General features: G+C 41.5%; 1 protein-coding gene and 1 pseudogene across 9 annotated transcripts in view; one reads left to right on the forward strand and one right to left on the reverse strand.

Moving 5' to 3' along the window:
- The window catches only part of DIPK1A (divergent protein kinase domain 1A), a 122,750-nt gene extending 99,539 nt beyond the window's left edge, over positions 1 to 23,211 (reverse strand). For 6 of the 9 annotated variants that reach the window (XM_009001716.5, XM_002751103.6, XM_078332467.1 and 3 more), the window contains exon 1: positions 22,539 to 22,625. In XM_009001716.5, the coding sequence (XP_008999964.1) occupies positions 22,539 to 22,592 (54 nt within the window). In that variant the 5' untranslated portion in view covers positions 22,593 to 22,625. Of the gene's footprint in view, positions 1 to 22,231; positions 22,626 to 22,852 lie in introns of those variants that run through there. The other 3 variants (XM_035252159.3, XM_078332469.1, XM_035252158.3) reach the window with 2 other exon arrangements.
- LOC100391006 (large ribosomal subunit protein eL33 pseudogene) lies at positions 4,652 to 4,986 on the forward strand (annotated as a pseudogene).
- Positions 23,212 to 23,717: the final 506 nt, after the last annotated feature.

The following is a 23,717-nucleotide window of genomic DNA, read 5'->3' on the forward strand; positions in this document are numbered from 1 at the left end:
CACTCTGTTGTCCAGTCTGGAGTGCAGTGCCGAAATCATGGCTCACTGCAGCCTCGACCTCCCAGGCTCAAGCAATTCTCCCACCTCAGCCTCTGAGTGGTTGGGACTACCTAGCTAATATTTTATTTTTTATAGAGTCAGGGTCTCCCAGTGTTGCCCAGCTGGTCTTGAACTCCTGGGTTCGAGCAATCCTCCTGCCCAGGCCCTGCAAAGTATTGCGATTACAGGTCTAAGCCACCGTGCCCAACCCAAAGTTTATTTTTGAACCACTCACTATCAAAGCCATTTTTAAAATTTAAATGTCATCCTTAATAATAGAGGGAAAATATATTAACCAATATTATGGAACTCTATACTTGATATGTATGTTAGAGGTTTTTTGTTTTGTTTTGAAGTCTCACTCTGCCACCCAGGCTGGAGTGCAGTGGCATGATCTTGGTTCACTGCAACCTGTGCCTCCCAGGTTCTAAGCGATTCTCCTGGCTCAGTCTCCCAATTAGCTGGGATTACAGGCGTGCACCACCATGCCCAGCTAATTTTTGTATTTTTGGTAGAGATGAGGTTTCACCATGTTGGCCAGAAACACAAAGTTATAATCTTAAATTGTGAACTAGATATTTCCACTTGCACCCCTGACAACACAGTTGAAGCAGCTTGCTGCCGATGTCAGAATCCCCGCAGCTTTCTGAGTGGAGGCTCAATGTTTGACTCTAAGCTATATCCACCCCACTGTAAGGCTTAGATGAAGGGTATCCCATCTACATATATATTTATTAATATTTACAGATTCAGGGGAAAAAAACTACATATGGCTCTCTTTAATAAATATACATAATATCTATTATATCTCCATTGTGGTATTCTATCTAGGTCCATCCCCTCAAATAAAAATGTAACTGCAGCCCGGCCTGGGCAACATGGTGAAACCTTGTCTCTACAATACATACATAAATTGGTCAGGCATGGTGGTGCGCACCTGTAGTCTCAGCTATTCAGGAGGAGGCTGAGGTGGGAGGATCACTTAAGCCCAGGGAAGTCAAAGCTGCAGTGAGCCGTCATCATACCACTGCACTCCAGCCTGGGCGACAGAGCGACATCTTGTCTAAAAAAAAAAAACAGTTGATTCCTCTAAGGCAACTCATAAACATATACCAAAGACAGATAATCAATTTGAAAGAAGAAATTAGCCATTTCACTAATTTGACTTCAAAAAATTCTTAAAATAGGCAAGAGTCCAACATAGAAAGTCATAAGGTATTTTTGGAAAGTTATCCAAAAATTTATAATTTTATAATTTATAAATTTATAATTTTTGGAAATATCATTTTATGAGCAAGCTAAAGCATTCATCTTTGAACAGTGAATTAATTCTCCCAGAATTGTGATTAGGGAGGTAAGGGAAAAAAACTGACCTATCAATCATCATCTCACTGGTAAATGAAAAATGTAAGGCTCACAAGTCAAAGAAGCTTGAAACAAGTCAAATCACAACTTGAAACCTCATGCTAAAGCGTATTATTCATCTTTAGGTTGGATAATACAATAATTCTTTCCACTTTTCTTTCTTTCTTTTTTTTTTTTGAGACAGAATCTTGCTCTGTCTCCCAGGCTGGAGGCAGTGGTGTGATCTCAGCTCACTGTAACTTCCGTCCCCCAGGTTTAAGTGATTTCCCTGCCTCAGCCTCCATGAGTAGCTGGGATGACAGACATGTGCCACCATGCCTGGCTAATTTTTTGTATTTTTAGCAGAGATGGGGGTTTCACCATGTTGGCCACACTGATCTTGAACTCCTGACCTCAGATGATCTGCTAGCCTCAGCCTCCCAAAGTGCTGGGATTACAAACATGAGCCACGGCACCCGGCCTTCCATTTTTCTTTAAATTCAAAATTACTTCAATAAAAATACTTGCTACATAAGACATTTATAACCAAATACTATCATTTTGTACAGTTAATTTCCATCACCTTTGGGGAGGGAAGTCTATATAACTGAATGACTTTTACATTCAGTTGGTAGATCCAGCTATAGGCCATTTTTACATTAGTCTGATTTAACAGGATCTATTTTAGGTTAATTAATCTTCGGAGATACAAATTTCTTAACAGAGCAGTCAGCAGTATTTTTAAAAATTAACCAAAACGTTCCTAAATCACGTGAAGTAATGCATTAGCAAGACTCAAATACCTCATTTTCTGCTATTTGTAGCCTTCAAAGCTTAACCATCTGCTTCCCCACCTTCCCAAATGCCCCTATCACCCAATGATACCTCTTTCCTCCACATTCTTCTCTCTCAACTAAAAATAGATCATAGAAAATTTACATTTATCAGGGCCGAGAGCAGTGGCTCCTGCTTATAATCCCAGCACTTTGGGAGGCCAAGGCAGAAAGATCACTTGAGGTCAGGAATTCAAGACCAGCCTGGCCAACATGGAGAAACGCTGTTTCTAACAAAAAATACAAATTAGCCAGGTGGTGACCCACACCTATAATCCCAGCTACTCAGGAGGCTGAGGCAGGAGAATCACTTGAACCTGGGAGGCGGAGGTTGCGGTGACTGAGATCATGCCATTGCACTCTAGCCTGGGCGACAAAGCGAGACTCCATCTCAAAAAAAAAAAAAAAAAAAAGCCAATGTGCATCTACAGCCCACACTACCGCCCCCAGCATCAAAACCAGCAGAGAGAATACATGGGCATGAGCAGTAAATACTTTTTGATGAGGAAAAGAGAAACAGCAAAATGATGAACAGCAAAATAGCAACATGACACAGTTTATGAAAGGAAGAACTCGAAAACTAAGAATCAGACAGAGCCAAATTAAGTTGTTGCTTAAAGCATAATAATTAAGGCTTTTAAATTCACCAAACCATTCTGCTATCACAGACTAAAAAGGCTTGTTTATCCCGTCTCTGTCCTAGGGGAATAAATTATCTCATGAGTCTTTCTATTTTACCAAATTGCTATTTAATAGCTGGTGAAATGTTTAAGCAATTCATTATATTAATATAAAGATCTTTTATAGGACAAAGGCATTACCAAAACCATAGTATAAACAGCATTAAGAGTAAAGTGGAAATGATATTGTTTACTTAAAATCCATTGAAATCAGCCACAAAATTCATTCCAATTTTAGGACCCCAATCTTTGAGTAGTTTTTTCTTCTCCTTTTTTTTTAATCAAAATAAGCTGTATACAAGATTTTCTGGGGAAAAAAGTTCCACCTTATTTTTATTCCTCTCAAGTTATTTACTCTAATTTTCTCGCCTTATTTTATTGAAATAATTTGTTAATTATGTTATGTTATGTTATTTATTTATTGTTGAGACAGAGTCTCACACTGTTGCCCACACTGGAGTGTAGTGGCGTGATCTTGGCTCACTGCAACCTCCACCTCCCGGTTCAAGCAATTCTCCTGCCTCAGGCTCCCGAATAGCTGAGATTACAGGCATGAGCTACTACACCCGGCTAATTAGTTAATTATGTAATGCTTAAATAGACACTGCAACCACGAAGATAAGTAGGGTAGGTAAACATTCAGAAAACAGATGCTCCAGTTTAAAATTCACATCAGGACTTTTAGTTTAAGACAGCAGACTAAAGATGTATGTTTGCTACTTACAGCTTACAAAACCACACTCAAAAAAGGAAGGCAAAAAAAGCAATAAGCCTCAGCAGCTGAAAGAAAGAAAAGTAAGAGATTTACCAGTGGATAAAAGATCCAACACATTTCTAGTTTCCAAACGCAAATGAAATTGTGTTGATGGATGAGGCAGGCAGAGAAAGCCACAGCCCAGAATACTCTACTAGGCAACCTAAAAGGAGCTGGAAGCCAACCTGCTTCTTGGAATGCTAGAGGGAATCTAGAGAGCCAATCTGTCAGCTGGAATACCTGATGGCTCTGGGCTCTCAGCCAACAGGTACAAGGGAGGGCAGGAGTGAGAAGTGAGGCTGAAGACAGTGGGAATAATTGAAGATCTGTACCTGGTTGGCACCCCCATCCACCTCCCCCACCCCACAGAGATCACAGGCAGCCTAGCATTAACCCTCACTCAAAAAACCAGATAGCTGAAAGAACAAACAAGCTACAGAAAGCAAAGGCATCTAGTGTGGGTACGTATGTCCAACCAGAGAAAAGTACTCCACTGGCACGAGGGACCAGCACAGGCTCAACCTAGAGCAAACAGGCTAGCCAAGGTATCCCATGCTACACACAGGGCTGTCAGTCATCCATTCAGGTGATAGGTCTAATTGGAAAAGAGACTTTTAAAACAGCAGAGGAAGTCCACACCAGTTAGCTGGTCCTTCTTTCTGAAATATGAATAGTCAACCAACAATTACCAAGCACATGAAAAAGTCCAGCAGCATGAAAAAGGAGAGCTAAGATAAACACAGAAAATAAAATCTCTGAAAGAAATAAAGACAATTATAGGGCATAAGAAAACATTAAAAAATAAAGCTGCTATAATCAAAATACTGAAGAAGATAGTGCAGCCACATAAACGATGAACAGGAAACCATAAAAAAGAAACAAATAACTTTTAAATTAAATATAAGATCCTTAGAATTTAAAAAGTGGTTAGAAAAGGAAAGAAAGTCACCCGCCCTCTTGGCTCCTGTGGAGGCCGCTGGGAACAGAACTTCTAAAAGGAGCTATGTCTGGAGGGCTGTGGTCCAAGGCTATTTTTGCAGGCCATAAGCGGGGTCTCCAGAACCCAAGGGAGCACACAGCTCTTCTTAAAATTGAAGGTGTTTATGCCCGAGATGAAACAGAATTCTATTTGGGCAAGAGATGCACTTATGTATACAAAGCAAAGTACAACACAGTAACTCCTGGCAGCACATCAAACAAAACCAGAGTTACCTGGGGAAAGGTAACTCGGGCCCACAGAAACAGTGGCATGGTTCGTGCCAAATTCCGAAGCAACCTTCCTGCTAAGGCTATTGGACACAGAATCCGAGTGATGCTGTACCCCTCAAGGATTTAAACTAATGAAAAGTCAATAAATGTGGATTTGTGCTCTTGTATTTTTGTTAAGTGGATTAAAAAACTTACTACCTTAAAAAAAATTTTTTTAAAAGGAAAGACAACAAATGGTCTGAAAAATAAAATAGAGAAACTCAACAATGAGAGTACATGAATAAAAAATAAAAATAATAGAGAAGCTAGAAAAGACATAAAAAGCCAATCCAATAGGCACACCATTTGACTAGTAAGAGCCCTAGAAAGAAGGAATAGAGAAAACAGAAAGGAAAAATTATTAAACAAATAGAATTTCCCAGAGCTGAGAAAAGACCCAAGTCTTAAGATTTAAAGAACTCAGTTAGTAACCATACAACTGATAAAAGACCCCTATTTATAGGTTTTCACTGGAAACTTCAAAATAAAAAGTATAAAACAGAGATCCTGAACAGGAAAAACAGGTCACCCACAAAAGATTGATAATCAAACTAGCTTCTTATCAGCAGCAGGGAATATCAAAAGACTTTAGCTGCATCTCCAAATTTTATAAGAAAATTATTTTTGGCCCAGAATTCTACAACCAGCCTAACTACAAACAGGTACTAGGGTACACTAAAGGCAGTTTTTGTTTTGTTTTGTTTTGTTTTTCTGAGGTAGGGTAACCCAGGCTGGAGTGCAATGGTGCAATCTTGGCTCACTGCAGCCTCCGCTTCCCATGTTGAAGGGATTCTTTCACCTTAAGCCTCCCAGGTAGCTGGGAGCACAGCTAATTTTGAACCCAGAAGTTTGAGACCAGCCTGGGGAACACAGCAAAACCCCACAGACTGGTTCAAACTCCTAGGCTCAATTGATCCTCCTGCTTTACCCTCCTAAAGTCCTGGGATTATAGGCATGAGCCACTGTGCCTGGCCAAAGACAGTTTTAGACATGAAAGCACTCAAAAAGTTTACTTCCCACACATCCTTTCTAAAGAAGGAGAAGATTATTAGGACAGGGAAAAACTTAGGGTCCTGAGAACAGTGACACCAACCAATGAGAAAAACGCAGGGAAATCCTAGGAAGCCAGTTGTGTAGCAGGCCTAGAAAAAGCATCTGGTCACCATGGGAACGCAAGCATGAAGGAGGGAGGTTTCTGGTAAGAAGAAAAAAAAGGAGGAGGAGGATTCTACCACAGAATATGAAATATAATTGAGAGTACAGAAAAAATAAGGCTATGATAAAGGAAGATTGTGCCAGAAAAAGAAGGCAATTAGAAACTCCCTGCAAAAATTTTTTAAAAGGAAAGGAAAAAAAAATAGCATTCAAAAGCTGCATTTCAAATAGGAAACAAGCTTATATGTACCCTGATTATAATGAACTGATAGAGTGTGAGAAAAGAGGATCCAGTTGCTATTAATGTTGAAATCTTGAGAGCCCAGGGTCATTACCCTGGCCCTAGGAAGAAGAAAAAGTAGTCCTAACATAGAGTTGGCTCTGCACTAAATAATATTTATAGAATCATATTTTAGGGGGTATTAAAATTAGAAATGTCCTTCATCTTAGGCCAAAACTAACTTTGATATATTTGGTCTCAAGACATAAATTTCAGGATCCTAAGAGAAAGACTGGCCCAAAGTGTCTCAATCCTCCCGTATTTTCTATAAACACAGAATCAAATGATGCCTAGGTTCCTTCCTGCAACTAACTCCCTGAAGGTGAGAGTCATTTCCATTATTTGAATGGTCCAGAACTCCAGAACAAGCTCAGGACACTTGGATTTGGGGGGTGGTTGACAGAAGAAATGTCCACTTTCTGCAGCTAAGTATAACCAGGTAATTATTGCAAAAGACAACAACTGCATATTGACCACTCGGGAGAAACTGTGGCCCATGGTGATGTCAAGTCATAATTCTGTTACTTCATTAGGGATCCCAAAGGCTAGGTTTTAAATTATTATTTTCTACTAGAAACATCAAAACGCAAGCAAGCATAATTTCTAAATACAAGGAACTTTTTAATAGGGAATTTACAAACATTGCATGTTCTTTACCCTATTGGCAGAAATATGGTCTAGCTTCTGGGAAGGGACAATCCTTGTAGTAATGTGCTAAATAACAAGGGGTAATTGATGAGGTCTGTTAATTCTACTTGCTTCCTATAACAAAAGGAACATAATTATAAGCTGCAGAAAATGCGTTTCAGGTTTATAAGGGAGATTTTCCTTTATGGAAGAATTAACAAATCATAATAATATAATATTATTTATAGTTTTCATATTTAAGATTCAACTTATGTGGAGACTTGGTTGTATAACAGGAAAAAATATAAATGTTATCAACTTTGGCAGTGTAAAAGTAGCTGACAGAAAGTGGGTAGTAGAAGAGAGGGAAAAACAGGTAGAAAAAGGGAACACATGTTCTAATGTCCCTTCTAAAAAATGGGGACAGTCAAGAAAGACTGTCAAAAATGGATGAAATAAGAAACAGTTGTTATTTCTGAGGTTACCAAGTTATGCAACAGAATACGTTAAATTAAAATTACAACTATCAAACACTAATGAGGGATAATGACATGAGAAAACTAAATATTCATGCTTTAACACCAACTTAGCAAATAAACTTGTTAAATCAAGAAACAGAGGTACTCTGGGCCCAGTGCTCATGCCTGTGTCCCAGTACTTTGGGAGGCTGAGGCAGGCAGATTGCTTGAGCCCAGGAGTTTGAGATCAGCCTGGGCGACATGGCAAAACCCTGCTTCTACAAAAAAAAAAAAAAAAAATTAGCCAAGTGCAGTAGCACTTGTGTGTGGTCCCAAATACTTCAGAGGCTGAGGTGGGAGAATCACCTGGTAAGAAGAAGGAAAAGGACGGTGAGCGTGCGATGTTGAGGCTGCAGTGAGCTGAGATTGCACCACTGTACTCCAGACTAGGTGACAGAGTGAGACCCTGTCTCAAAAAAAAAAACAAAACTCAGACATAAAAGCGTATTATGTAGAGCTGTAGTCTCCAAAGTTTTTTGATAGTACAGTTCTTTCAGGAAAATAGTAATAAGCACAAATCCCTAATATGATTATGTTTACTTATTTATATTCTGTGTAAAATTATGACTATACTCATCTCTTTTTTTTGAGATGGAGTCTCGCTCTGTCACCAGACTGGAGTGTAGTGCACAATCTTGGCTCACTGCAACCTCCGCCTCCCTGGTTCAAGCGATTCTCCTGCCTCAGCCTCCTGAGTAGCTGGGACTACAGGCGCGTGCCACCACACCCAGCTAATTTTTGGATTTTTTAGTAGAGACAAGGTTTCGCTAGGATGGTCTCAATCTCTTGACCTCATGATCCACCCGTGTCAGCCTCCCAAAGTGCTGGGATTACAGGCGTGAGCTACCATACCCAGCCAACTATACTCATCTGTTATATATATATTGTAAATTACACAAAAATAAAAAGTTTAAAGTATATATTTTGAATGAATTTTCAAGATGGGGAAATACTTATAATAAATCAAATATAGAAAATCATCAGTTATTCTTACATAAAAATAAACATTTTAAGGTATTTTTAAAAAACACTTCACCTGGGCAAATGATCTTAATAGACCTTTCTCAAAAGGAGTCATACAAGTGGCCAAAACAATGATAAGGAAAAATGCTCAGTGTCATCAATCATCAGGGAAATGCAAATCAAAACTACAATGAGATATCATCTCGCCCCAGTTAGAACTGCTATTACCAAAAAAGACAAGAAATAACAAATACTGGCAAAGATGCAGAGAAAGGGGAACTCTTAAACACTGTTGGTGGGAATGTAAATTAGTACAGCCATTATGGGAAAGAATAGAATTACCATATAATCAAGCAATTCCACTACTGGATATTTACCCAAAGGAAAGGAAATCAGTATGGAGAGACATCTGTACTTCCCCATTTACTGTAGCACGATTCACAATAGCCAAGATATGAAATCAATCGAAGTAATGGAATACTATTCAGCCACAAAAAACAATGAAATCTGTCTTTCACTGAAACACAGAAGAGCCTGTAGGACAGTATGTTAAGTGAAACAAGGGAGGCACAGGAAGATAAATACCACATGTTTTCAATCATATGTGGAAACTACAAAAGTCGATCTCATAGAAAGTAGAATAGGGGTTACCAGAGGTAGGGAAAGGTACCGGGGGAGAGAGGAATAGCCAAAGATTGGTTAACAGATACAAAAGTGCAGCTAGATAGGAGGAGTAAGTTCTAGTATTCTACAGCACTATAGGGTGACTCTAGTTAATAATAATTTACTGTATATTTTCAAATAGGCAGGAGAGGATTTAGTGTGTTCCCAATTTAAAGAAATGATAAAAGTTTAAGGGGATGGATATGCTAGTTGTCCTGATTTGATCATTATACTTACATGGAGACTTGTTTGCACAATAGGAAAAAATATAAATATCATCAACTTTGGCAGTATAAAAGTAAAAGTGTAGCTGACAGAAAGTGGGAAGGACACTTCAAGGCAAAGAGGAAAGGTAGGGTAGACACACTGACATACAACAGAAAGCATGTTGTCTGGGAAACTGAAGTTTTTCAGGATTGCTAGAGCAAATGGTGCATGAGGTGGTGGTGGCAGGAATGGAACATGTATTGAAATATCACATTCATTGTAACCCATAAATACTTACAATTATGGGTCAACTAAAAGCAATTTTTAGAAACTTTTAAAAACAGGTAATTAACTTCCTTTTTTTTTTTTTCTTTAAAAAATAGAGACAGGGAATTCTCAGGCTCAAGTGATCCTCTTGCTTTGGCCTCCCAACGTGCTGGGATTACAGGCATGAGCCACCACACCCAACTAAAAGGTAGTTCACTTCATTTTTTTTTTTCTGAGGTAGAGTTTCATTCTTGTTGCCCAGGCTGGAATGCAGTGGCCTCCCGGGTTCAAGCGATTCTCCTGCCTCAGCCTCCCAAGTAGCTGGGATTACAGGTACCCACCACCATGACCAGCTAATTTTTTGTATTTTTAGTAAAGACAGGATTTCACCATATTGGCCAGGCTGGTCTCAAACTCCTGACCTCAAGTTATACACCTACTGTGGCCTCCCAAAGTGCTGGGACTACTTAACTTTATTTTTTAAAAGCAGCATACAAATAAAGAACCAATGATTTGACCATTCTTCTTACCCACTTCTCTACCCTCCCACCCCCATCCACAAAATTAGAACTTCACCTTACTCCAAGAAGCATTCAGGGAACTTAAAAAGCTTAATAAAGTTAATATGCTTTCCAAAAAATGTATACAATAAGTAAAATTTCAAATAATTTCTTTCTTTCTTTTTTTCTTTTTGAGACGGAGTTTCACTCTTGTTGCCCAGGCTGGAGTGCAATGGTGCGATCTCGGCTCATCACAACCTCTGCCTCCCAGGTACAAGCATTTCTCCTGCCTCAGCCTCCCAAGTAGCTGGGATTAGAGACATATGCTCCCATGCCTGGCTAATTGTATATTTTTAGTAGAGATGGGATTTTTCCATGTTGGTAAGGCTGGTCTTGAACTCCTGACCTCAGGTGATTTGCTTGCCTCAGCCTCCTAAAATGCTGAGATTACAGGCATGAGCCACTGCACCAGGCAATAATTTCTTTCAGTACTCAAATTAAGCATCTTATGTACTTCCCAGGATGTGTACCGTTCCCTTTAGAGGCATAGCTATAGCAGTTAGAGGCACAGTCACCAGGAAATCCAAACATATAAATGGTTAAAGAGGGGGTACCTTTAGAGAGCAAAGCTAGGGGCAGGAAGAAGTGGAAGGAGAAACACAGTTTGTAGCATAAGCTCATGTATACTATTTCATTTACTGTGTACACACTCTTTCAGATAAGGAATTAGTTTATCTCATCAGTTCTATAAAACTCTGTATCTTTACAAGTATATATACTGATTCATTCATTCAACAAATTTTTTTTTAATCATCTGCTCTGCCCTAGGCATAAAAGACAGAGAGAAAACTGACATTTTAGCTCTCAAAGAGAACAGTCTGGGATGGAAGAAGAATATGAAAACCACTGACAACATTTCAGTCTTCCAAGTGCTTAAGAGGAGCATGCCAAATATCATGCACTCGCAGTCTGGGGCACAGAAGAGGTACACTAATACTCTGGAGTGTTAAGGAGGGATTGCTGAAAGGTCACTTCCTCTTTGAGTTGAGACTTAAAAAACAAGTAAAAAAAAAAGACAATAAACTAGATGCATAGGTATGTAGAGCAAATGGGGAAAGGACATTCTAAGGCAAAGAAAAAAGGCAGGGTAGACACGTTGACACAGGAGAGAGTATGTTGTCTGGGAAACAGGAAGCTTTTCTGGATTGCTAGAGCAAATGGTGCATAGGGTGGTAGTGGCAGGAATGAAACAGCAATATAGTAAGGGGCAAGAAATGAAGAGAGGTGCTCAGAACTCTGCATAGTCTCCTAAAGGCAATGGGAAGCTACTGACGGATTTTACCAGCAAGAAGGGAGACCTGAACAAATTACTTTGGAGGCAATGTGGAGGATAGATCTGAAAGGGGTAGTCTGGGCTATTACAATGGGCCTAATTAGACAAAAGGAAGATGTGAATTACAGTATCAGCAGAAGAATGAGGATGAGATGATGCATTTAAAAGTTATTTGGGAGGCAGGAGAAATAGTTGCTTGAGCCCGGGACAACGCTGTAGTGAGCTATGACTATGCCACTGCATGCCAGTCTAGGAAACAGAGGGAGACCCTGTCTCAAACAAACAAAAAAGAATAGTGTTTATGGTAAAAATAAGTTTTTCCAAATGTAATTGTTAGTAGCTACTTCCACTTTCATTCCTTTAATAAATATCCAAGACTCCTTTCATAGTTATTGCAAGAAGAATTAATATAATCATAGCTCTCTTATAAAAATCTCTTCTTTGGTACCACCTTTAAACCTAATACTAATAGGAAATAAAAACATAATATTTTAAGAAATAATTACTTTTTTTTACCTTTAGAATTCAATTATATGTTCCTGTGGAGGCAGAATTCTACAGATATCCACCAACATTCCCAACCTCTGGTTATTTCAAATACTAATCTAAGTACTACTATGAAGGAGGGACTTTGCAAGTGGAATTAAGGTTACTAATCAGACGACTTTAAAATAGAAATCATCCTGGCTTATCTGAGTGGATCCAATGTAATCATATGAGCTCTTAAAAGCAGAAAAGGAAGGCTGAAGAGTTAGTGAGATGAGGCAGAAGAGGAAGGCAGAGAGATGTGAAACAAAGAACCCCACCCACGGTTGCTAGCTTTGAAGATGGAGAAAGGGAGATATGAACCATGAAATGCATATGGCCTCTAAAGGCTGAGAACAATCCCCAGCCAACAGCCAGTAAGGAAATGGAGACTCAGTCCTGCAACCACATGTAACTGACAACCTGAAGGAATCTGGAAGCCATGTCATTCCCAGAGCTCTAGAAAGAAACTCAGCCCTGGTGACACTGATTTCAACCTTGTGAAACTTGGAGCAGAGAAACAGCAGAGTCACACTGTGTCATGACTTCTGAGCTAACAAAACTCTGAGATCAGGGTACAAATAAATGGGCGTTGTTTTAAGCTACTAAATTTGCAGTAATTTGTTACAGGAGCACTGGAAAACTAATACACTTTCTTTAATCACTGACTTCAAACGTGCCCTGTCAAATCTCATTTTTCTATTAAGAGACGTAACTTTGAACAGATTTCATACATTTCCAGTCATATTCAATTACTATACAATCCAGTCTAATTTATTTTCCCCAACCTCACTTTGAAAATGTTTAAGCCTACAGAAAATTTAAAAGACTAATAAAATGCATACTCATATACCCTATACCTATATTTATCAATTGCTAACATTGTTCTAATTTCCTTGCTTTCTCACTCTTCCTAAATGTACCTAAATATTTTCCCCCCTCCTTCTTTTTCCTTCTCTGTAGCATGCATTCTAAACTGCGGATGATTTTATCCCCCAGAGGACAACTAATCATCAAGAAAATGAAATCAAAACTACAATGAGATATCAATTCACGCCTGTGAGAATGGCTACTCTCAAAAACAAAGACAAAAACAGAAACAAAAACAAAAACCAGAAAGTCTGGAGACCTATCTGATAGTCACTACTGGGGGAATGTTACTGACGTCTAATAGGTAGAGCCTACGGATGTTGCTAAACATCCTACAACGCAAAGTCCCACACAATTATCCAGCCCAAAATGTCAATAATACTGAGATTAAGAAACCCTGCTTGTAAAAATGTTTGTAGGCTGGGCGTGGTGGCTCACGCCTATAATCCCAGCACTTTGGGAGGCTGAGGCAGGCAGATCATGAGGTCAGGAGTTTGAGATCAGCCTGGCCAACATGGTGAAACACCATCTCTACTAAAAACACAAAAAAATTAGCTGGGCATGGTGGCGGGCGCCTGTACTCCCAGCTACTTGGGAGGCTGAGGCAGGAGAATCACTTGAACCCAGGAGGCAAAGGTTGTAGTGAGCCGAGATCGAGCTACTGCACTCCAGCCCAGGGGACAGTGCGAGATTCCATCTCAAAAAAAAAAAAAAGTTTGTGTATGTGTATACAAACATTTTTCCTGAACTATTTGTAAGTAAGTTACAGACTTACTTTTACCCTACTTTTTTATGATACTTTTTACCCTAAACGCTTTAGTTTTGGCTGGGCATGGTGGCTCATGCCTGTAATCCCAGGACTTTGGGAGGCCAAGGTGAGCCCAGGAGTTTGAGACCAGCCTGGGCAACATGGCGAAACCAGATCTCTACAAAAAATACAAAAACTAGCGAGGTGTCTTGGCACATGCCGGTGGTCCCGGCTATTTCGGAGGCTGAGGTAACAGATCACTTGAGCCCAGAAGGCTAGGTTGCAGTGAACCATTATGGTGTCACTGCACTCCAGCCTGGGCAATAGAGCAACACCTTGTCTGAAAAAAAACTACAGTTTAAATTTTCTAAAAACCATAACAGTATCCCATACAGCACACGTTAACATTGATACATACTACCATCTATTATATAGACCATTTTCAAATTTCCCCATTGTCTCAAAAAATACCTTTATGGCTTTTTAAAAAAATATCCAGGATTCAATGAAGGGTACATAGGATAGTGGCCTGATCACCATTTTAAAGAAATAAGAAGTCCCAATTTTCAAACAATGGGGGAGAGGGAGTAAACTTGTGGCACTACTCTAAGATCTAATAGTCTGTGGCTATGACGTTATGTTACATCTGAAATGGATGTACTAATTCAGAAGGTTGTTAATACATTAAAAGTCTCTCAGCTAACGCCCTTTTCCGCCTTAGCCCACCCACACCCAAGCGAAAAACAACAATCTCTCTTGGGAGAATATCTTCAAACCTGTTTACCCTGTTCTTAAGAAAGAAAAGGGAACACTCTTCACAATAATCCATAACCCTGTTGAATAAACATCAATCTGAAACAACAAATCAAGAAGGAACTTTCTCCAAAGAAGATAAACAAATGGCCAAGAAGCATATGAAAAGATGCTCAAGGCCACTAATTATCAGGAAAGTGAAAACTACAGCAAGGTATCAACTCACACCTATGAGAATGGTCACTCTTAAAACAAACAAACAAATAAGAAAAAAAAAGTGCTGACGGGGATGTGGAAAAATCGGAACCCTTGTGCATTATTGGTGGGAATGTAAAACATACTCGCACTCCCATGTTCATTGTAGTACTATCACAGCAGCCAAGAGGTGGAAGCAATCTCAATGTTCACTGTCTGATAATGGATAAAGGAAATGTGGAACATAGATACAATGGAATACTATCACCTTAAAAAAAGAAGGAAATCCTGTCATACTGTACATGGGTGGCATTATGTTAAGTGAAGTCACAAAAAGACAAATGCTGTGTAATTCCACTTACATGAGATATCTAAAGCAGTCTAATGGAAACAGAAAGCAGAATGTGGTCACCAAAGGCTAGGGGGAGGAGGAAATGAGAAGTTGTTAATGGGTAGAGTTTCGACTTTGCAGGATGAAGTTCTAGAGATCTGCTGCACAGATATCTAGATCTCTACACAGATCTTTGCTGCTGCACAAAGTGCATAAAATACTTACTACTCTACTATACATTTAAAAATGGTTAAGACACCAAATTTTATGTGCTTTTGACCACAATTAAAAAAAAAAAAAACCATCATTTCATGATCTCACTTAAAAAAGATAACTACGGCCAGGCATGATGGCTCATGCCTGTAATCCCAGCACTTTGGGAGAAGGAGTGGGCAGATTGTGAGGTCGGGAGATCAAGACCATCCTGGTCAACATGGTGAAACCCCGTCTCTACTAAAAATACAAAAATTAGCCAGGCATGGTGGCGCATGCCTGTAGTCCCAGCTACTCAGGAGGCTGAGGCAGGAGAATCACCTGAACCCAGGAGGTGGAGGCTGCAGTGAGCCGAGACTGCGCCACTGCACTCCAGCTTGGGCAACAGAGCAAGACTCTGTCTCCAAAAAAGAATTATTATTGTTATTATTTAATTTTGTTAAATACCCAGTCAACAACAAGAAAAGGAATTACTTATTTTCAAAGATAAATTCATTTACTAATATTTTGGGTTACTAAAACATGCACATAGTTTTCTGTGCATGTTTTAGTAACCCAAAATATTAGTATCCTGGTTTTCTAAACTTGCATACTCATAGATGAAAGGGTTTTAAAGGAAAATTATTTGAACATCTAGAAATGGATATAGCCAGGCAGAGTAGCTCTCACGTGTAATTCTAGCACTCTGGAAGTCCAAGGTGGGAAGATCTGCTTGAACCCAAGAGTTTGAGACTAGCCTGGGTGACAGAGCAAGACCCTGCCTCAAAAAAAAGAAAAGAGGCCGGGTGTGGTGGCTCAAGCCTGTAATCCCAGCACTTTGGGAGGCCAAGGTGGGTGGATCACGAGGTCAAGAGATCGAGACCATCCTGGTCAACATGGTGAAACCCCGTCTCTACTAAAGACACACAAAAAAAAAATTAGCTGGGCATGGTGGCGCGTGCCTGTAATCCCAGCTACTCAGGAGGCTGAGGCAGGAGAATTGCCTGAACCCAGGAGGCAGAGGTTGCGGTGAGCCGAGATTGCGCCATTGCACTCCAGCCTGGGTAACAAGAGCGAAACTCCGTCTCAAAAAAAAAAAGAAAAGAAAAGAAAAAGAAATAGATATGTTAAAAATATTATCACTTTACCTTTTCTTTCTTTCTTAACTTTTTTGAGGCAGTCTCTGTCATCCAGGCTGGAGTGCAGTGGCATGATCTTGGCTTACTGAAACCTCCTACTCCAGGGTTCAAGTGATTCTCCCACCTCAGCTTCCCAAGTAGTTGGGACTACAGGCACGTGCCACCACGCCAGGCTAATTTTTGTATTTTTAAAGACCGGGTTTCGCCATGTTGGCCAGGCTGGTCTCAAACTCCTGACCTCAAGTATTCCACCCACCTCAGCCTTCCAAAGTGCTGGGATTACAAGCATGAGCTTCTGTGCCTGGCAGACAACACCTTACCTCTTCAATCAGGCAATGTAAAATGATGGTATTTAGCAGAATGATACAGTATTGCTTTTAGAAACAACTTTTAAAAATAAAAACATTAAAATGTACCTAACTGCTAAAAAAAGAAAAGAAACTTTTATGGAGAATACAAAATAATACTATAACCCATCAAGATGAAAAACTAGGGCATTCCACAAAAAAACCTGCACACAGATGTTTATGTAGCAACCTTATTCATAATTGCCAAATATTGGAAGCAATTAAGATGCCCTTCAGTAGGCGAATGGATAAATAAACTCTGGTACATTCAGACAATGAAATATTATTCACCATTAAAAAGAAACGAGCTATTAAGCCATGAAAAGACACGGAGGAGACTTAAATGCATATTACAAAGTGAAAGAAACCTACTTGAAAAGGCTACCTAACACTATATGGTTTCAACTAGATGACATTTTAGAAAAAGGCAAAACTATACAGACAATAAAGAGCAGTGGTTGTTGGGGGTTCAATAGCGATAGAAGGATGAATAAGCAGAGCACTGATTTTTAAGGCAGCGAAACTCCTTTCTATACTATAATGATGGATACATGTCATTATACATTTATCCAAACCCATTGAATGTACAACACAAAGAATAACCCCTAATGTAAAATATGGACTTTGGGTGATAATATGTCTGTGTAGGTTCATCAACTCTAAAACCTGTCCCATTAGGTAGGGAATGTTGAAAATAGAGGCGGAGCCAGGCATAGAGGTTCATTCCTATAATTCTAGCACATTTGGGAGGACAAGGCAGGAGGGTCACTTGAGCCCAAGAATTCAAGACTAGCCTGGGCAATGCAGTGGGACCACTGTCTCTAAAAAATAAAATCAAATTAAAAAATTAAATTAGCTGGGCTTGATGGCATGGGCCTGTAACTACTGATGAAGTTGAGACAGTAGGATCACTTGAACATGGAGGTAGAGGCTGCAGTGAGCCATGATTGTGCCACTGCACTCCAGCCTGGGTGACAGAGGGAGACTCTGTATCAAGGGAAAAGAAAAGAAGAAAAGGAGGGAGAAAAGAAAAGAAAAAAAAAGAAAAGGAGGGAGGCTATGCATGTGTCTGGACAAGGGGTATACGGGAAATCTCTGCATTCCTCTCAATTTTGCTGTGAACTTAAATGGCTCTAAAAATTTAGTCTTTAACTTAAAAACAAAAACAAAAATCTGAGGCACTGAGAAGCCTACAATGAAGAAACAGTTTTACTGTATGGTTTAGTCTGAAAGAAATGTGTTAAGGATGCAATCTGCCTAAGAATTCACCATTTCTTGGAGCTTCTAACAAAGGTTCAAAAGCAACTAATGGTAAAATCAAATGGCTCTCTGTACACATACCAGTCTCAGAAAACTAATCATAGTTCTGGAGATTAAGTTTCGGGCAAAGGCAAAAGCTAATCTCTGAACAGCAGGTCCAATAAAGTTAATGAGAACTACACAAACTACAGATCTTCTCCCTCTCTAGTCTTTGGAGGATAGGGAACAACAATAGGCTCTAATTATCCTTAGATTTAAAATAGTCCTGGAGAGTGAAAATGGGCAAAAAGCTATATTCCTCTTACTACAGTATTCAGCAACATTATTACTATTACCAGTTAATCTGTATCAGTCTGGCACTAAATCCCACAAAATATCTACATTAACTCATAAGGAACCAAACCATCCACAGCAGTCATGTTTGAAAAATTATGCTAATATGAGCCAAAATGCTAGGTATCAGAAATGTTAAACAAGTGCCAACACCCTAGTTAGAACATGCCATCTATCTGTTCACTCATGACAATCCTACTGAACACATATTGAAATTGCTAGGGCAGTCATTTTCAAGAGGATACTTCAAAAACTTTAAGCACTTTACAAGCAGAAGGGCTTGAAAATCTTCCAAGGACTCAAGTATATGGGACTTCAAATTCCATTAGAACTGTATCAACTTTTCATATGCAACAGAATAGACAGGAATGGAAAATGTGAATAATCTAAGTCAGAGAATTATGCTGAATTGTCTTAACTTTCATTCTTTTAGGACTTAACAGTGAGAAGGAAGAAGGTATTTTAAACCAAAACCAACAAATTACAGGGTGGCTGTGTTATCAGCTTCACTCAGACAACAAGAGCAAACCCTAAACAAAGGACAATCCTAGTTTGTAGAAAACACATTGCTAAACACAGACAAATGCAGGTGTCATTCTGGTTTGCCACACCCAAGCAGGCCACAAGTAGTGTATACCATAATGGGACATAGAATAAAAATACTGCCTAAAAATGGTTTAGGCAGTTAATATACCCACAGTTTCTGATCTCAGAGGCAGGATTCTACTCTGTGCGATGTGCACATCATTTAGCCAGTCCAGGAAGTGTTATTTCCCAAGTAATGTTTCAACAAAATGTCTGGAAAGCATGGCACTGTAAATTGGCTTACTCTGGGCAAGATGCCTTGCCATGAGAAGCTTGTTGCTCAGGTAAATGTCTGTTGGCTATTCCAGGAAGATCACAAGTCTTCCTAGCCCACAAAGGGGCTGCACACACTCACAGTGAGCCTGCCCGCTCCCCTGGAGTAAGTACTTCCTGCACCAAAAAGCTGCCCTTGGTGGAATCTGCAGCAAAAGGTAGAGAAAAGGGCCACTTTCATGATAAACTCAGCTCATTTTTCTTTTTTAACACTTTTATGGAGATACATAAATAATTCACATATCCTACCATTTATTCATTTAAAGTATAAAGTTCAGTAGGTTTTGGTATATTCACAGACTTGTGCAACAATCACCACTATCAATTTTAGAACATTGCCATTCCCCTCAAGAATACCTCGTATCCATCAGTAGTTACTCTCCATTTCCAGATAGGTAATCACGAATCTATTTTTTGTCTTTATAGATTTGCCCATTCTGAACTTCATATGAATGAAATAACACATGATCTTTTGTGACTGGTTTCTTTCATGTATTTAAAGTTTTTACGGTTCATCCATGTTACAGTATGTATCAGAACTTCTTTTCACTTTATTGCTGAATAATATATTGTTGTACACATATAAAACACAGGTTCGTTTTTTCACAGGCAGTAAAATCTCCTTTGCTATATAAACAAAGCTGTAAACAGTGATCAGGTGCCTGTATTAGCCCATGAATGCCCATTATGGCTGAAAATATATCATAAATTGCATAATGCTACAGTTCTCCAAAGTGTTACCAAATGCCACAGTGATATCTGGATTAATAAAAAATACTGAGAATGAAGTTCCCTTACAAGTAAGCTGACTGCTTAAAAGTTTTCTCCTGTAAACTACAGAAAAAAGGGAGCTTGCAACTCCTAAAGCCTGAACACCTCAGGACATAACTGGTTTGTGACCCCATCCAGTTAAAGACAAACAGCAAAACGGTAAGTATACAAAGCTGGTCTCTGTGACTTTTCTCTCCTCTTCCTGGCCCTTCATCTCTTCCCTCTATCTTTGAAATAAATCCAACCCCTTCCCATACTCTACACCCTTTCCCTACCCCAAAACAGAACAAGACCTCTTATACCTGCTGAATAATTACACCCTCACTTTAAATTAAAATAATACATTCATTCACAGGAAAAGTTACTTAAACCAGACATCTGTATTGTAAGACATTCTTCCACAACATGAAATGAAAACTAGTTTCCCTCATAAGAAGAATTTTTGGCATGAACAAGCTGACAAGAGGAGGGTTTTTTGTTTTGTTTTTGCGGAAAGACTCATTCAAATCACAGTAAACCCACACCATGGCAAAGCAAATTTAGTTGGCAATCTCAGGTTGATGCATATCTCAGGGTAGGAAAAAATAAATTGTTGGTGTTATGATTATGTCTAAAAATATCCTTATCTATTAGAAATGCATACTGAGGTACTTAGATTAAATGATGTGATGGCTGAGATTTGCTTTAAAATACTTTGGTTCATCTAGGCTTAGTGGTTTATGCCTGTAATCCCAGCACTTTGGGAGGTCAAGGCAGGAGGATTGCTTGAGCCCAGGAGTTTGAGGCTAGCCATGGCAACATGATGAAACCCTGTGTCTACAAAAAGTACAAAAATTAGCTGGGCATGGTGGTATGTGCCTTTAGTCCCAGCTAATCAGCAGGCTGAGGTGAAAGGATTACCTGAGCCCGGAAAGTTGAGGCTGCAATGAGCCCAGATGGCGCCACTGCGCTCCAGCCTGCGCAACAGAGGACGACCCCTTCTCAAATATAAATGAATGAACGAATGAATGAATGAATGAATACATTGGTTAAAGGGGTAGGGGAGGGGAAATGAAACAATATACTGACTGTTGAGGACAGGTGATGGGCATATGACAGTTCACTATTCTTTTCTGTTTTCTGAATGTATAAAAATTTCCATAGTAAAATACTTTTTTTTTTTAAGAAATAGGGTCTCACCCTGTTGCCCAAGCTGGAGTGCAGTGGCTGATCTAGGCTGACTGCAATCTCTGCTCCCCAGCTCAAGCCATACACCCACTTCAGCCTCTCGGAGTAGCTGGGACCAAAGGCACCCTCCATCCCACCCTACTATGTTTTTTTTTTTTTTTTTTTTTGTATTTTTAGTAGAGACAGGGTTTCACAATGTTACCCAGACTGGTCTCAAACTCCTGAGCTGAAGCAATTTGCCCACCTCGGCCTCCCAAGTGCTGGGATTACAGGCGAGCCACCGTGCCTGGCAGCTAAGATATTTTTTTTAACACTGGTGTGAGGTGTTACAAAGGATTATAAAGAGGTACCTGGCCTGGGCTGAATTCTAGATGGGGTTTTGATAGTGTTACTCAGGGGCACAATTACTATTACTATTGGTGGTGCTTGCTACAAAGCCTCAGTTTTATTCGTAGACGCTAAATATCATGGATTGTCAAATCATGCTTCCAATTTGCAGTACATCACTCATTTCAGGGTAATGACTCACACATACAATTTTCAAACAAAAATGTAATATTTACTTGCCCATGATGGTTATCTTCTCAACTTTTTTCTTAATTCATAAAAGCACCAGCTGACCCCAAATCATCTACCAATATCTTTAGGCCTTTTAATGTAAGCGGCAAAGGAATATTGTCCTCTGAATGCAGTGTTGGCTATCTCTGCTGACCCACGCAAGGCATTGATTTGTAGTTGTTTTTCCATCGGAGTGATGGATTTGCGCTCGGCTACTCGCGGTGTCTACTAGGTCCCCCTGGTGACCAAACAGTACACTTAGGCAGAAGTAGGGTTCCAAGGCACAGACTGGCAGCGGAACAGAGGGTGGAACGGGAAATCATGAAAAATTAACACGCGAACAGTACACACGACATGACTGAGAATTACGTTGGCATTGCTGGGGTATTTGGGATCCGCAGACCAGCCACCAGCCCCTTTCCTTTAAAAAAGCAAACACCCAGCCGCTTGGTTCAGGCTTAACGATCTCCACCTCCCATTTAAATCCTGGGTGTGATGGAAAGACCCAACCAAGGGGCTCGGGGCTGCTTTTTGAGGTCTGGGGAAACACTGCTGTGACAAATTGTCATAATTTTCTAAGATACGGAGGAATGCTACACCACCTTTTCTACCACCGACTTAAGACCCAAGACACGGAGTCAGGAGCAGCCGACCTGCGGGGGCGCACGGGGGAGGGGGGAAAGCCCCGAAACGACCAGGGAGAAGGCGGCCCGTTGAGCTCCGCCTGGAAGGGCGCAGGGCTGCAGGCAGCACCCGGAGCGCGGGGGTCTTACCCGGGTCACGTCTCGGGGCTCTAAGGGTGCGAGGGCGAACCCAGGCGGGACGACCCGGGCCCTGGACCGGGGCCCTGGAGCCGGGCTGGCCGCGGCGCGGGAGGCGCGAGGGCCGCGGTGGGGGGCGTTGGCAGCGCCGAGGAGGCTGGGGAGGGCGCGCCGCCAGGTGCCGGACGGCAGGGGGCAGCGGGGTTCGGGCGGGCGCAGACCCAGAGAGGGAGGAGGGGAGCAGGCAAGTTCCGCGCTGCGCGGCAGGGCGCGCGGCCGGGTGCTCCCGCAGCGGGTGGCTGGGCGGCCGCCGGCCTACCTGGAGGTAATAGGGTTTCCTTAGCCAGGCCCCCGGACAGAGACTCCTCGCCATGGTAATCACACATCGCCCCGCCGCGCTGCAGTCAGAGGCGGACCCGAGCGCTGGCTGCCGGGCTCCCCGCCTCCCCCCGCCCCCTGCCGGGCCGGGCCCGCCCACTCCCCCGCCCCCGCCGCGGCGCGCGCCGCGCTTCCCTCGGCCCCGCTGCAGCAACGGCGGCTGGCGGCCCGAGGCCCGGTCTTCTGCCCTGTTCGCCCGGCAGCCGCTGCTGTCAGAGCGGCTGCCGCCGACTCCGCTATAGAGGGGAGTCACACCTCGCCTCCGCCGACACAAATCCACTGCGCCTGGAGCTTAAAGGGGAGGCGCGCGGAGGCGGGAGGGGGTGCCGCAGAAGCTGGGGTGTAGCACGCTCCGCGCGGATGGGGGCGTGCGCCTCGCAGGCTGGTGCGGCGACCCCCCCACCGCGCTGGCCTCGAAGCCTGCTCCGGCTTCCGGCTCCCCGCGCTGCGCCCGGCTGTTCGTCCCGTCACCCCGTCCCGGCAGCACCGACGCTCCCCAAGGACTCTGCTCCTGGAGTCAAGACGTGTCTGGATGGGTTGTTTCGAAATTCAAGGGAGGCTTCTAGCTCCTTCCCTGGGGACCGGCTTGTCCTGCCTCGCTCTTGGTGGCAGTCAGGGGATGGGGGTGTCTGCAGCTGCTGGAGATGCAGACCGGGGCATCGCCCCAGGACTGGGCTCCGCGCCGAACGCGGACAGGCGCCCCGCTGCCGAACTCAGTTCCTCTCTGCCCTCCTCCAGTTGGCCTCCAAAAACGGCCTTCAACTTTTCAAAAAATGTACTTTAAAAAAACTCCGACTTTTTTGGTTTGTATTGTTTTTAAGACTGCTTCAGGGTTTTCCTGGCCCCACCAAGGAACACTGATTTCAAACGAAAAAACAAACAAACAACAACAACAACAAAAAAAAAAACGCACAGAATTAAATACAGTCCTGAAGGCAAGGAGCCTGGACGTGGCCTGCTGCTTAGTTAAGGCTACATAAAACAGGGTGTGGTGTCTGTCTTTTGACAATGAGTTCCAAATAAGGGAAAAAAAGGAGCCACCCTAGTGGGAGAGCAGCTGTTGATTCAAGTGACTTGTAATGGAAGAAGTTTTTTTTTTTTTGGCTTCTTTTTACCCCAC

The sequence above is a fragment of the Callithrix jacchus genome, chromosome 7, assembly GCF_049354715.1.
Source record: "Callithrix jacchus isolate 240 chromosome 7, calJac240_pri, whole genome shotgun sequence".
NCBI lineage: Eukaryota > Metazoa > Chordata > Mammalia > Primates > Cebidae > Callithrix > Callithrix jacchus.